This window comes from Bradysia coprophila, unplaced genomic scaffold (genome assembly GCF_014529535.1).
Source record: "Bradysia coprophila strain Holo2 unplaced genomic scaffold, BU_Bcop_v1 contig_561, whole genome shotgun sequence".
Lineage (NCBI taxonomy): Eukaryota > Metazoa > Arthropoda > Insecta > Diptera > Sciaridae > Bradysia > Bradysia coprophila.
In genome coordinates this window covers 986,326-1,002,206 of record NW_023503807.1, presented here as the reverse complement: position 1 = coordinate 1,002,206, position 15,881 = coordinate 986,326, and the positions used below count along the sequence as shown (strand labels likewise).

General features: G+C 36.1%; 2 protein-coding genes across 2 annotated transcripts; both read left to right on the top strand.

Moving 5' to 3' along the window:
- The first annotated feature begins 5,556 nt into the window (after positions 1 to 5,556).
- Positions 5,557 to 7,246, top strand: LOC119083199 (sorbitol dehydrogenase-like). Its single transcript, XM_037192859.1, has one exon. The coding sequence runs from the start codon at positions 5,664 to 5,666 to the stop codon at positions 6,717 to 6,719; it is 1,056 nt and encodes a 351-aa protein (XP_037048754.1). The 5' UTR covers positions 5,557 to 5,663; the 3' UTR covers positions 6,720 to 7,246.
- A 5,576-nt stretch (positions 7,247 to 12,822) lies between these two features.
- LOC119083198 lies at positions 12,823 to 15,881 on the top strand. Its single transcript, XM_037192858.1, has 3 exons — positions 12,823 to 13,720; positions 13,861 to 14,474; positions 14,588 to 15,881. The coding sequence occupies exons 1-3, from the start codon at positions 13,052 to 13,054 to the stop codon at positions 15,762 to 15,764; spliced, it is 2,460 nt and encodes an 819-aa protein (XP_037048753.1). The 5' UTR covers positions 12,823 to 13,051; the 3' UTR covers positions 15,765 to 15,881.

The window sequence follows — 15,881 nt, the reverse complement described above, 5'->3', positions numbered from 1 at the left end:
TTTATACATTTTTCATACAATTCTCCTATTAAAACGGACAAAGAATCAGAATTGAATTTAATAATCCCGCCTTAATTATGCAACATTTTGACATTGTACCGCTCACCGGTATTTATATTATACATATACGTGTATATGTACCGTATAATGCTCGTTACAATTTATGTTTTGTTACTTAATTTCCTCTCGTCCGCCGTCCGAAAATCCCATGTATGCAGTTGGTAAAATTCCATTCGAAAAAATAATAATAATATGGAAATGTCAACACATATGCCACGTTTGCCACTTCTCTGACCGGAGTTCCACATATGTTCAGGACGTAAAAACATTAAGCCAGGGTGTGTAGAGTGGTAGCTCGTTTTGTAGTATACCCTCTAACCTTTCTCTTCACTACATATCGCAGCATACCTAATCACTCGCCGTCTACGTACATGCATACATATGAATTGAATGAACAGAAACTAGTACCAATTTCGAACAAACGACCCACAAAAAAAAACTTTTTGATATATTCGACCATAATATGCTTGACCATATAGGGGCCATGAGGACCAGAGGATATGTCATATAGGTATGAATACATGGACGGAAAACCAGACACATACATGGATTATATAATATACATATGATTTCCCATGTTGTTATGAATAACAAATGGTTTTTGACTGAATGTTTAAATATGCCAGACGAAAATATCATAAATTTTTGAATGCTGGGAACAGCACACATTGTATGTATTTCGTGTGTGTGCAAAACTTTGTTAAGTTTAATTAACAGAACTTGAAAAGGTATCCCGGAATTGAAATTATGCACTTTATGAGCAATCGAGTTTGCTCTCTTGCTTTGCTTAACGGTATTCAGTTAAATTAATTAGTCTTACTGAAAACCTACAATATTTCTACCTAACTTAGCTGGCAGAGGTAATGCAATGGTGCAATGGGTGGCGGGACATTTCCACACCGTCAATATCGTCAGGAACGATATTATCGTTTTTTTGGACGATACTATCGTCTAAAAAATGATAATATCGTTTTTAGACGATAATATCGTTTTTAGACGATAGTATCGTCGAAAAAAACGATAATATCGTTTTTTGGACGATAGTATCGTCTCAAAATCGATATTATCGTTTTTCAGACGATACTATCGTCCAAAAAACGATGTTATCGCCCAAAAAATTTTCATCCAGGACGATAATATCGTCTAAATTGAAAAATTCTAAAATATTGTCTGGACGATAGTATCGTTTTCTTGTCAATATTATCGTTCAAAAAACGATATTATCGTTTTCTGGACGATATTACCGTTCTAGAAAATCTAATGGATATTTTCGTTTTCTGTACGATAATATCGTCCAAAACGATAATATCGTCCTGGGCGATATTATCGTTTTCTTAAACGATAATATCGTCCAGGACGATACTATCGTTTAAAAAAACGATAATATCGCCCAGGACGATATTATCGTTTAGTTTTGGGTGGTAATATTGTCCAGGACTCAATTTTACTCAGAGGTGCAGCAAGAACCGAATTCTCTTCCAAAATATCGAAAAACAATTGTCAGAGGAAATCACCTACACATCAGTGTTTAAAAAAGGCGTTTAGTTCGTCCCTTAAATAATTCATCTTTTTACGAAATGAATACCAACTTTGATTGTACATAAAAAGCGTTTTAACACGCTGAGCGATCCGGCCCATTGCCCCGGAGCGAAGCGGAGGGCCGCAATGCGAGCCGGGCGCCGGTACGGTGTCGGAACTTAGGAGTTAATTTTTTTTCTCGCATCGTCTCATAATTAGTCTGTGTAATTTTTCTATATAAAATTTAAATTTACGGAACCAAATGAACCAATTTTTAATATATATTTGCCGTCTATAAAAAGGTGTTTATCTACAAGATTTTGTGTTTCGTCTTCAAGAACCCTCCAGAACGATAATATCGCCCAGGACGATATTATCGTCTAGAATTTTTATTTTAAATAAATTAAAAACGATATTATCGACCTGGACGATATTATCGTCTCAAATATAAAAATATAAATTAATTAAAAACGATATTATCGCCCCAAAAATTATCGCCCAGGACGATAATATCGTCCAAAATAACGATAAATTTGTTCAGAAAAAGAAAATAACGATAATATCGTCCAGCGGATATTTTCATCCAGGACGATATTCTCGTCAAAAAAACGATATTGTCGTTTTTTGAACGATAATATCGTTTTTTAGACGATAGTATCATCAAAAAAACGATAGTATCGTCCAAAAAAACATCGTCCTGGATGAAATTTTTTTGGACGATAATATCGTTTTTTAGACGATAATATCGTTTTTTAGACGATAATATCGTTTTTTAGACGATAGTATCGTCTAAAAAACGATAATATCGTTCCTGACGATATTGACCGTGTAGTTATGTCGCCTCATCGGTGCAATGGAAGCGAATTCTCGTCGTTAAAATCAATCGTGTGTCGTCTCGGTACACACGTAATCGGGTACGAAAATAATTTACTTTCCTATTTATCAGAAAAAGAGGAAATAAATTATTGACCCCCAAGAACAAGACTGATAATCCTCTTTAAATAATCATGCATCCTTAACAATCATTCGAACATGAATCCAATAATTTGTATAGCAACATTCACTGAGCTCCCTGCCACTGTAAAATGTTTTATTGCTCTGAAAACATCCGTATCCCAAAAAAATACTATTATCTATTTCATTTGTGGTGGGTCTTACGCTTATTCCGACAACTGAAACGTACGTAACGAAAATACCCTGCCATAGATAAGTAATTAAAGATAATACTATCAACTTAATCACAATCTTCTTTAGATATATGTGCCTCCTCTGTGTGTGTTGGATATAACATTATATATCAAATGTATAGTCAAAGCTAGCGGATAACTCACCCCTCGTTCGACATCACACGGACACATTAGGAAATGTATATATAAAAAAAATCGTTTGTGGACAAAGAGATTTCACAGCAGAAAATGTCTATGCAGTAACCTCCCTTTAAGATAAATTGCCCTTTGGTATAAGCTGACATCCCCTTCTTGCAATTCGTGATAAACATAAGCATTTATATAGGTTTTGGATTTATATGATGTCCGTGTAAGTTGTAAGTTGCTCTATCTAGACACTGTCCTCCCATAATATGAATGGATGTTCGGTGATATCTTTGCAAGTTATTTTTTTTTAAAGATATTTAATCTTTTCTGGCTGGCAAGCTTCTGGGAGAGTACCAGGCCGAATACAAATTTCAAATGGAATTGAAACTTTTCCCGAAAAGTAAACGAAAACGATGTGAACATTTCCTTGTTTAGTTTGGAGATGATTTATAACAAACGGAAAATTTTCAAGATACTATAACACAACAGTCCTCGATTCAAGCGCATAAATTTTATTTGACAAAATACTTTACATTCCATAATTCTTCACATTTCTAACACAATGTCCAGATTCCAGGAATATAATCTGCATTTACAATGCAACTTTAACAAGGTAGTACTTCGACATCAGCATGCATAACACACGAACAACGGTGTGAAATGCATTATTAGGTATAAAAATATCAGTCAAAAACACTCAAAAGAGTAAAAGTGACGCAAGTCCCTGTGCATACTTCCAAAACAACTGATATCGCTGGATGTGACGCATTCTGCGCTTGTACGCAAAAACTGTAACAGGAAAAATTTGACCAAAGAAATTCTAGAAACAAAATTTTACCAAAAAAATTTTGCGTCACAAAGTGGCAGATGATTCGGACGTATTCTTGCCTATTTTAAAAAAAATCTTAAAAGCACTTTCCTCAACATCTGCCACTTGTGACGCAATTTTTTTTGGTCAAATTTTTGCTGTTACAGTTTTTGCGTACAAGCGCAGAATGCGTCACATCCAGCGATATCAGTTGTTTTGGAAGTATGCACAGGGAAAATATTTAAAAAATTTGAAAAGTTTGAAAAATTTTAAAAATTCGAAAAATGTAAAAAATTTGAAAAATTTGAAGAATTAGTAGATTGAAAAATTTGAAATTTTTTTAAAATTTTCAAAAATTTTTATTATTTAAAAAAATTTAAAAATTCGAAAAATGTAAAAATGTAAAAAATTTGAAAAAGAAAAATTTAAAAATTGTGAAAATTTTGAAAATTTTGAAAAATTTGAAAATTTTGAAAAATTTGAAAATTTTGAAAAAATGTAAAAATTTTGAAATTTTGAAAAATTTTTGAAAATTTAAAAAAATTTGAAAATTTTGAAAAAATTTGAAAATTTTGAAAAAATTTGAAAATTTTGAAAAAATTTGAAAATTTTGAAAATATAGAAAAATTTTGAAAAATTAAAAAAAAAATTAAAAATTTAAAAAATTTTGAAAAATTTAAAAATTTTTGAAAAATTTAAAAAATTTTGAAAAATTTAAAAAAAATTGAAAAATTTAAAAAAATTTAAATTTAGGAAAAAAAAATTGAGGCGAGCAGAGCTTACCAAAAGCGAACAAATTTGTTCTACCATACCCATCCACACACTTAAAGGTGTTCTTATATGGGGCTTATATGGGAACTTCGAGGAGCCCTAACTCCGAAACGAGGCCGGTTCCCCCCAAATTTTTTTTTCTGGAATGTCTTAGAATGACGACTAGAATCTACTCCCAATTTCAACAAAATCTAAAGAAGACTTTAGAAGATAGGAAACACGGACGGACGGACGGACTAACAAAGTAACGTAGGATTTTTTCATTTCGTTTAAAGTACTGAAATTGACCAAAATGTATGGAAATGGGGCTTCTTGGAAGATTTTTTGCGTGGACAAATTTTAAGCTGCAAGAACGTGTGATAGCTCGTTGAACTCGTACGGACGCCTAGTTTTTTTTAATGGTAGTCATTTGTCTTTGAATTGTAGAACTTCAATATTTGCTGTGTATATGGTTCTGCAGTCTACGACAAAATTTTTTTTTTGAAATTTTTTCTAGTAATAGGACTTGCGTCACGGGCGCTATGCTAACGCGCGCCCATGATAACGATTTTTGACCCTTGTTAAAACACATTTTCAAACTTCTGTAATTGGCGTTTCAGTAATAGTTCGTAGACTTTCATAGGATTGAACGAAAATTTGAGCTATGTTGAACGAATGTTGTACATAGATAGTACAACCGATTCGTTTTTATCTGTTAATATCATCAGCTATCGACAGCAATGGCAAAAACAAGCGATAATCACCGGTTAGTGGGTCTTATAATATAGTAAAAAATTTGTTAAAACTAATGAAGTAAGAGATTTTCTAGTCTTGTCTCGCGTGATAATTGTAGGAGTAGACCATGGAGGCCTTCGGAGAAGCAATTCTAAGCTGCAAGTTTGTAAATTCCAAATTTGGTGTATCCACAGTAATCCACAGGCAAGTGAATTCAATAACACTTGTGTTTATCATTTATCATGCACAAACAAAGTTGAGTGCATATAATTATCACAGCGATAATAATGTTACCGCAGAACTTCACTTGAACCAAAAATAAAAATTTATCTCGCCGGTTTTGCGTCGCAATTAGAGATTACTTTGAAATCGTCGTAAACGTTTTTCTAAAAATTGCATATAGTGTCAGTCTATCAGTAACGTTGTTTCGCTACGTGTGCCTTTCTGTCGTTAACAGCAATTGCGAATTGAGTTTACAAATGTCCACCGACAATCTATCAGCGGTTTTGTATGGAATCAATGATCTTCGGCTTGAGCAAACACCACTCCCTGATGAGCCTGGACACAACGAAGTGATCCTGGAGTCTCACACTGTCGGTATTTGTGGCAGTGATATTCACTTTTTAACTGAAGGCCGAATCGGTCCGTTCGTAATGAAAGAACCACTTATATTGGGTCATGAATCGTCGGCAACTGTTGTAAAAGTTGGTCCTAGTGTACATCATCTTAATGTTGGAGATCGTGTTGCCGTAGAACCGCAAATTCCTTGTCGAGTATGCGAGTCTTGCAAACACGGACATTACAATGTGTGTCCCGATACAAAGTTCTTTGCCACACCGCCATATAACGGTTCATTGACTCGACTGTACAAACATGCCGCTGATTTTTGCTTCAAGTTACCGGAACACGTTTCTTACGAAGAGGCTAGTTTGATGGAACCATTGGCAGTAGCTGTTCATGCTTGCAGACGTGCTGGTGTTAAGACCGGTGATGTTGTATTGGTTGTTGGAGCGGGACCCATAGGTATGTCATCCGTTCTGGTGGCCAAGGCATTCGGTGCAAGCAAAATTTTGGTCACTGACATTAACGCCAAACGAGTTATGGCAGCCCATGAATTGGGAGCCGACTTTTCGTACGTTCTGAAGTCTGGCTCAGACGCTGAAAAAAATGCAGAAGAAATTGTGGCATTGTTAGGCGACGCGCCTCACGTAACATTGGAATGTACCGGTGCTGCTGCTGCAGTTTCATTGGCTCTCTATGCGACAAGATTTAGCGGTACTGTGTGCCTAGTGGGTATAGCTTCGGGACTATCGAACGTCCCATTGATTTATGCAGTCGCAAAAGAAGTGACGATTACAACTTCACTGCGATATGCAAACTGCTATCCGTTGGCTCTGTCGTTGATTGCTGAGGGCAAAGTTGATCCACGGCCTATGATCACACATAGATTCGACTTGGAACATGCACTGGAAGCATTCGAAACTGTAAAACGAGGTGAAGGTGTCAAAGTGATGATAAAATGTAAACGGGAATAGATTTTGCAGCACCAAATTCTATGTAGTAGTTAAATTGCTCCTAAGAGTGTGTTTGTATTTTCATTTACGGAAATTTACGGCTGTTGTCGGTTGAGGAAGGTTTACATGATTCAGTTTAAACAAAAATCAATCTAAAATAAATTGTTGCCTTCCCAGATTCATATCCTTATCTACGAATAAAACTTCGTACACAAAGTGCATATATACCACTTAGCACAAGTTTGAGAAATAAATCGCACGGAAGACACACATACAGACGTTTAATTTGAAAATTTCAGGAAACAACACAACGCTAAATTCGTTTGAAATTTTCTGGATATTAGATCTTATTAAAATGCGGTTCATTTTGAGCATAAATTTTGAAGCGAAAACTTTTAGGAATACAAAGGCGAAGATGCTTTACTTCTCCACAAAAAAGGAAACCACGGTAACGACTTAGGAAATTTGGAATTGAAATGCAGTGAAGTTATGTGACGAGTTATAACATGAAGTTGGTGAATAAGTTTATTAAATACTTAGGTTTTCCTTGGTTTGTTTTTATAGCAGCAGTTTTTTTTACGTAATGTACACAGCACTCTGAACATCTTCGCTAGTTATTTCTATTGCATTAAGATTTTTATTTTATTCATTCAAAGATTCACAGAATCACTGTAGAAGCTGCATCGTAGAAAGTTTCAATTTCAAAAAGAGTTGTACGGTGTAACCTCTAATACATAACACTTACTGAGACACTTCATTTCAACAAAACTATCCACACGACTCAGTACGTTTGATAAATCACTTTTAACGGTAAATCAAATCAAAGAAAAACAATTTAATGAAAGATTATTATTCGTGTACACAAAGGCTGATCATAAATCAAACTACAACAGTATCAACCTATGATCGTAGGAGCTTTTACATATTGGTACGTCTATGATCGTAGGAGCTTTTACATATTGGTACGTCTATGATCGGATGACTTTTTCCATAATGGGATAGAGTACTGAAACTGGACAGTGTATCACGAAAATTTTGGAACTGTGAAAAATGTTGAGAAAATGTTTCATTCAAAGTATTCTATTTGCCTGTATGTTGCCATATTATTCTGAATAAATAAATATAAAAATAGACAATAAATTGGGTTTGTCATCGGAAAATTGTGCAAATTTAGCAATGCACACTGAACAAATCATTTTGAATCAATTTTCTTATTGCATGACATTGCTGGCTCCATGTTTGTTAACACTACGAATGTGAAAAACATAAAAATTAATGCGAAAATATCAATATCAATTATAGTTCTCAATTTTAAATAATAATTTTCACTTACATAATATATCTACATTGTGACAGGACGATATATTATAGCGTACTAATGGTACCATTTCATTTAAATTCACAACTCATGTGCATTCATATATCCAGAGCCGAAGAACAAGCTAGGTCTAGTGGGGATGGAGACGCTACCAAACAAAATCAGAAACAGGGCTCATAATTAGAAGAACGCATTATTTTTTATCCTAGTATTATCAGTAGCCAATATTTTTTCAGCCATGTCGCAGCGCCCTTATGTGTACTACCCGGTTACGGCGCTGTTATATACCCGTTATTGGATTGAGTTTAGAGATAATGCATAAATTTTGTTTAATTATTGCCTGGTAAAGAGGTCGTTACCGACATAAATACAATTTACGTTATGTAAAAGCCTATATTTCTGTTCATTATATGAGTGCTCACTCGTAGCAATGCTCCTATTCCTAACGGTTAGGTATTATCATATATAGCATCCGAAATGTATTTCACAAAATATATATATGCAATGGAATGGATGACAAGAGGAATAAAAATCCTTTTGCAGCAGCGTTGGTATCGCATCCCAGTAATTTAGTACTAAGCAACGAATATATTAATGCTAAGCACTATGCAGCGCTATGCAATAAAATCCTGTGATGCAGATATCGTTACATTATGGGAATCTTAAATGTCACTGATTAATGAACAAAGTGACTGACATAGTTGAAAATGCACACCCTGCTAGATGTATTGCAATGAGACGACGAGGCATTCATTCTTCACGTGTAGACGTATTGCAACTGATGCTGTTGAAATTGTTCCAGCTTTACGCATAAATTACTCCATCCACAGAAGCTTTGTTGTTCGTCGTGTTATTTAAGATGCTCCAGTATTAAAGCGAAATTTCGTGTTCTGTTGTCGAATTAGCTTTGTACGTTCTATTCGGTGTATTTCGTATGTGGTAAAAAGTCGTAAGTCTAGTCGTAGCGAACAATAAGTAGAAGTATTACATTCGCAGCTCCCAGTTCGCAATATCTTTATGAGAAATTTTAGTAGGTGCAAAGTCTTTAACGCGTAGTAGGGCGTTACGAATTTTGAAAATTTTAAGGGCCGCGATAGCCTGTGTGCGGAAAACGTAGATCATTGAAAACTAAGTCCAGGCATATGGTTGATGGATCCGAAGGTGCCCGGGAAGAAGTCCCACCGGACGACTTTAACCTTCAAATGGTCATAACTCGGAAAGTTGAGAGTATTTCTGAAAACAATGTTCTACCAGGATGTAGAGCGTTAAAAACTCTACAAAACTGCCAAAGAAACCGATGGTCCAAAAGGTGTGTCTGTCGAGGTTTTCTAACATCGAAAGTTCGACATTTTGGTTTTTGACTTTTATTTCCTGAGAGACAAATTATTAACTTTAGCTTTTGGCATGAGGTTGTAGAGGAGGTCGAGTACTACCAGTACACTAGGCATTGTCCCGGTCGGCGATCCATCCGAAACCACTTTTTCAACATTTTTGAATGGACTTTTTAAGTGTACCCACGTCGCCCACGAAGCCATTGCAGACAATGTAACCGGTGTTGCTGAGTCAAGGTAACCTTGGCCAGTAAGTGCACATAATATTCCATAACAGTAGCTGAACTCATTTACAAAATATTTATGAATTCGGTGACAGACACACCTTTTGGACCATCGGTTTCTTTGGCAGTTTTGTAGAGTTTTTAACGCTCTACATCCTGCTTGAACATTGTTTTCAGAGATACTCTCAACTTTCCGAGTTATGACCATTTGAAAGTTAAAGTCGTCCGGGGGGACTTCTTCCCGGGCACCTTCGGATCCATCATCCATATGCCTGGAATTAGTTTTCAATGATCTACGTTTTCCGCACACAGGCTATCGCGGCCCTTAAAATTCTAAAAATTCGATACGCCCTAACGCGTAGCTACTTTATAATACTAACTAAATCAGCGGTAAAGGAATACATCGAGATGCAAAATCAGGAATCATATCAGATAGGTTCGACAGCAGAACATTGGTATTCTCCTACGTACATTTCCATATGTACACATTCTCTGAATTATTTGTTATGTTTACTTCCACGTCCCAAGCCAATCATTTCGAAAGTAAAAAAAACAATTTCCATATTTTGTAATCTCAAAATGGTGTATGTGATGTAAATAATTTTTCTTTTATAAAAGGAAACCTAAAGTACTGCGGATCAGATATGATATTCTCAACGAAAGAAGAAAAAAAAAAACAATTTACTTTACACGCTCATTCCTACATGCTATAATACAATGTACATTGTACATGCAAAGTACTTAAAATACTTTATACCATTTTTAAAAGGATACACAACATAAAGAAAATAAATAAATAATCTGCATGGCATAAGTGTCATGAAGGGAACGAACCATATGGAAGTCAGTAAATGAATAACGTGGATATACTTCGTATGTGATACCTATATATGTCGTGTCGTATGTGTATTATGTACACATCAATAAAAAGGAAAATCTATAACAAGTTACAATGAAAATGTACTACGGTCGTATTGGATTACATTTTCAAGAAGACTCCAATTGTGACATAAAACTGTTAGTTCGGAACCCTCAGGTATATTCGTTGCTTGAGGAAAGCATCGTGTTCTTATAAGTTTGATGTACCTTTTGTAAAGTATATACGTAACAGAACAAAACACGAACAGAACGACTAACCAATAATCTTTACCTGAATGTAGCATGGGTCAGAAATCTTGCACAACAGCCTAGCAATGTTGGGAGAATATTTTAGATGTTCAAAATTTGGACTCTATGTGTATAAACCTCGGTATAAACTAAAGAACCTCCATCGAAATGCAGCTATTCTTCTGTTCGGGCTCAGTTGACGAAGAAACGTATATGAAGCTCAATGCAATCTGTCCTGGAATCAGCGTTGTATCTAAGGAAGATTTAAGTCTGCTTGGCGCACTACTTGAAGAAGACTTCAAGACATTTCTTTACCTGCTTTCCTTGGTTCGTAATTTGGTGTTGGAGGTCACGTCTCTCATATTCTGAACTCTCAAGACGTGCCTTTCATTGCTAATTTTGATGAAGCTTCGAAGAAATGGAAAAGTTTAAATGTTGAAGAGCCGTCTTTGAAGGCTTCGCAAAAAGCTTGGGACATGATCAATACAAAACGAATTATCAGGAAAGAACTGGTTTTTACATCGAAGCTTGGAACTTTTATGGACAGTAACTCGATAAGAATTTGTATTGGTTTACGACTCGGTTGTGATATATGTTTAGTACACACGTGTCTTTGCGGATCTGTAGTATCCGCAAAAGGTCTGCATGGATTGAGTTGCCAAAAAAGTGCAGGCAGATATCTACGTCATAGAATTGAATGAAATCATAAGTCGAGCACTTATGTCCCTTCATATTCCAAACCACCTGGAACCAAAAGGATTATCAAGAAATGACGAAAAGAAACCTGATGGAGTAACTTTGACGCCATGGTCTGAAGGAAAACCTTTGGTCAGGGACGCAGCCTGCGTAGACACGTTCGCTGATTCATACTTGTCGAAAACATCTAAAAAAGCTGGCGAACTCGCAAATTTTGCAGCGCTTGAAAAACACAAAAATTATTCAAATTTAACTTCATCTAATAATTATATTCTTTTAGCATTTGCAGTAGAAACTATGGGTCCTTGGAGTACAGAATCAAAAAATTTCATCAACAATATTGATTCGAAGTTGCAGGAATTAACTGGTGATAAGAAATCAAAATTTTATCTAACACAAATCTCGTTGGCTATTCAACGCTTTAATGCAAGTTGCGTAATGGGAACAATTCCTGCGGCGAAACCTTTGGAAGAAATTTTTTATTTATAATATATTCTGAAAAGATCCAAGTTTTTACAGGTTGGGATGAGGGCTTAGCCTGACCACCTTTTCTTGGTGTATGTGAATTTCTTAAATAAATCTTTATAAAAGAACCTCAATTTCAAGAGCCTTATAACTTAAATGTCAAATTTGGGCCTACACGTTCTTATAATCGATTTTTAACCGTGAAGCCATGATGGCCAAATTTTTCTAAACTCAGTGACGAAAAGTAAATGTACAACTTGTTGATAAATGCTTTTTTAGGCACACGCTGTGTACTGTGCCACTAAACCTACGAGTGACCATTTGCCCATCTTGTGCCTAAAAAACTTAGTGGCATAAATAGCTATATCATCGAGTTGCATACAACACTTCCTCAAAAAAAAAGCGAACGAAAATTTTACTTTTAGTCACTGAGCTGAGAAATGATCATTTACGTAACTAGTGATACAAAAGTCCAATATTGCAGTGTGAACTCTATGCTACCGGGATAAGATATAATTAAAAATGAAATCCAAAAGAAAACTCCTCTAATTTCATATTCCATGATATAATAACATCGTACCTAATTACACCTATTCATATGATGACCTAATTTTCCATTTATTAACGGTAGACTCTGGTTTTTTTCATTATAAACTCAGTTGAAATGTGGCTAATAACTTCATAAAATGAATTTCAAACAATATGCATCATCTCTGAAATAAAGATAAAATAGAGAGCTCTCTGGATAGGATAGTCTCTCTTATAATCGCATGTATGTTAAAACAAATGAGATGTGCCTGGCGTTTTTAAAATATTTAAGTCTCATTATAAAGACGCTAGGGACAGAAACTAGAAACTCATTCGAAACACTCTGGACATGATAAATAATTGTTTAATCAAATTTGATCACATACGATCTCAGGATTAGGGAACGTCCATAAAGGACGTCCGCGCTTAGGGGGGGAGGGGGGGTTTCTGAAAATCGGACAAAATGTGACCACTAAAACAGGGGGGGAGGGGGTCAAAAAAAAGTTTGGACGTCCACTTATTTTATTTTTTTTTTCTTATCGTACGAGACGTTATAGTCGGTAAAGGTCAACCGAGTAATTGCACACATTTCGATCTATTGTTTAAGTTCTAATTGTTTGACTTCGTGACATGTGTTCAATTTAGATTGGACGTCAGTGAAAAATATTTTTTAAGTTTGAAAATATGGATAAATACTCCTTATTTAAATCGTTATTGGATGCGTTTTCGAAAGCGTATCCGTTAAAAACAAAACAGCAACATCAGTGCGATGTTTCCAAAGTATGGAACGAAATAAAGAAACAAAAAAATTATTCTGAGCTAGTTTCCAAGAAAATAGTGGAATACAAAGAGAAATCGCTAAAATCAAAAGCGAATTTATTTCATTTGTGGAACTCCAAAAGCAATGCATCCGTCCAATTAAATTCTAATGAGCAGACAGACTCGAATCCGCAAAATAATACTGGCGAAATATTGAATTTATCGAATTCTTTTGAAGAATTAGCAGTGGACGTAACTCCAAGTCATCCTCCGAGTCACGGAAATACTAAAGAAACCAAGTCGACATTCCACAACAAGGCAAACGATCGGACCCCAGCCCAATTAAAATTGCAGCAAGAATCTGCTTGCCTAACAGCTGAAATTGTGGCATTGTCAAAAAGGAAGGAAAGTGGCCTTTTCACGAGTGATATGCGAGCCGAACTGAAAAAGAAACGCGAGAAACTATCATCTCTCCAGAAGAAGCTTTGTGTAAAACGACGTGATATGTTCAGGAAACGTAAAAGTCGTCACAATTTTAAGGCAAAATTATCCAAAATATGCGACAGTAATCCGGACGTCAAGAAAGCGTTAAAGGTGAGTTCCCATTTGTGTTAAGACATCAATATTCTGTGAGTAGGTTGTGTTCTCTTGTAACAAAACTACACACACAAGCATTGCCCTCAGTCAATGTCTGGCATTCTGTTGTTGTAATGAAAACCTTTTTAAATTTAAAGATTCGAAATTCTACTGGCCGACCTCGATTAGAAGTTGAACAACCAGAGCTGCTGAAGACGATAATTGCTATTGCGATACACGGGTCTGCGTCTCATGATAAGCGGCGTGAGGATATGTTTCGGTCAATTAGGACGTTGACTGAACTTAAAGAAAAGTTGAATGATGAGGGTTTCCAGATTTCAAGAGCCGCTACGTACCTTAGGCTACTGCCACGAAGGTCTAACACTCAAGAAGGAAAACGTCATGTAACAACAGTTCCCGTCCGTTTATGCAAAACACAAAATGATCTCCACGCTCAACATACCGACTCTTCTTTCGCAACGATTTCAATCAACTACCTCGAAGAACTCGCATCTTTTTTAGGCCCTAACCAAGTGACATTTATTAGTCAGGATGACAAAGCGAGAGTTCCCATAGGAGTCACAGCAGCTAATAAACAAACACCACTTCTGATGCACGTAGAATATAGGGTTAAGCTGGCTGACCACGATTGGGTAAAGGCGAGTAGACATAAATTGATACCGTCAGTTTATGCTGGTATCAAGATCAAGGACAACGGACTAGGAAACAGAACAGCGGTTGGCTACTCTGGACCAACTTTCATAACAATTCGGTAATTTTGGTTCAGTTTTTCCGATTAAAATTCTTTAGTTCATTTTATAAAGGAATTTCAGAATAAAATTAGATGGATGCCAGACTAATCGATTTCTATTTTCACTTTTTAAGGTCTGGCAAACATTCGACTTCCAACGCGCTTACACATGCTCGAGACCTTGATTTTCTGTACGACAATGTTCCCGAATTCGACGCAATAATGAAATGCAAGTCTGAAAATGGATTCCTTCCTAAACCAGTGTTAATTATCATGTCGGATGGAGGGCCGGATGAAAATCCGCGTTACGAGAAAGTTATCACAGTAGCAGTTCACCACTTCATAAAACGTGACTTGGATGCTCTATTCATTGGTACTAACGCACCTGGCCGAAGCTGCTTCAACCGTGTCGAGCGACGTATGGCCCCGTTAAGCAGAGATTTATGCGGATTAGTGTTGCCGCACGATGAATTCGGAAATCATTTGAATAGTCAAAATGAGACTATTGACATCGAACTTGAAATGAAAAACTTTGCCAAAGCTGGCGAGATTCTAGCTGAGGTGTGGAGTGAAAATATGATCGATAAATATCCGACTGTGGCACATTTTGTAAGTGAAACAGAATCTGAGTTGGCAGAAGACTTGATGGTAAGGGATTGCTCCTGGTGGGACACGCACATCGAATTCGGTCAATATTTACTTCAAATTGTCAAATGTGATGATCGGAATTGCTGCAAACCGAGACGAAGTTCTTTGTTCACGACATTAAAGAACGGCAAAATTCCTCCACCTTTACCATTGAACAACATTGAAGGCGAATTGAAACTTCCTGTTTGTCACTACGAAAAGCTGAAAGTCGATCAATTTGCTCCACTTTTTCTGAATTGTGTTTTAAAAAAGGAATTCCAAATCAAAAGTTTCGATGCATTTTGTCCTTCTGTTCAATCGAAAATACAGAATCGGACCTGTAGCGTTTGTGCTAAGTATTTCAGTGCTACGAAATACTTAACGGAACACAAAAAAATACATAAAAAGGACGGAAAGAATGCGAAAAATTTGAATAAAAACGAAAACCAGCGCGAGAACGAAACTGTAATCAGAAAATTGCGACCGAAGCGTATTGCTGCTGTTCGAGCGCGGGAAGCCCTGGCAATTATAAACTACGACGATGAAATGGAAGACGCTGAATGGCATCGAAAGGAAGATCTAGACCTGGATGGTCTTGATATTCCTCAAGAAGAGACAACAAACGGGAATATTGTTATGCCTGTCGAAACTTGCTTGTACAACGAGTGGTCGGAAGATGTGTAAATTGTGTTTTGTGGAAGATGTGTTTTTATTAAATAAAATTTTGATTTGAATCAATTTCGAATTTTTTGTGGACGTCCTTCAGGGGGGGAGGGGGTATGGTAAATCGGACATATTGTG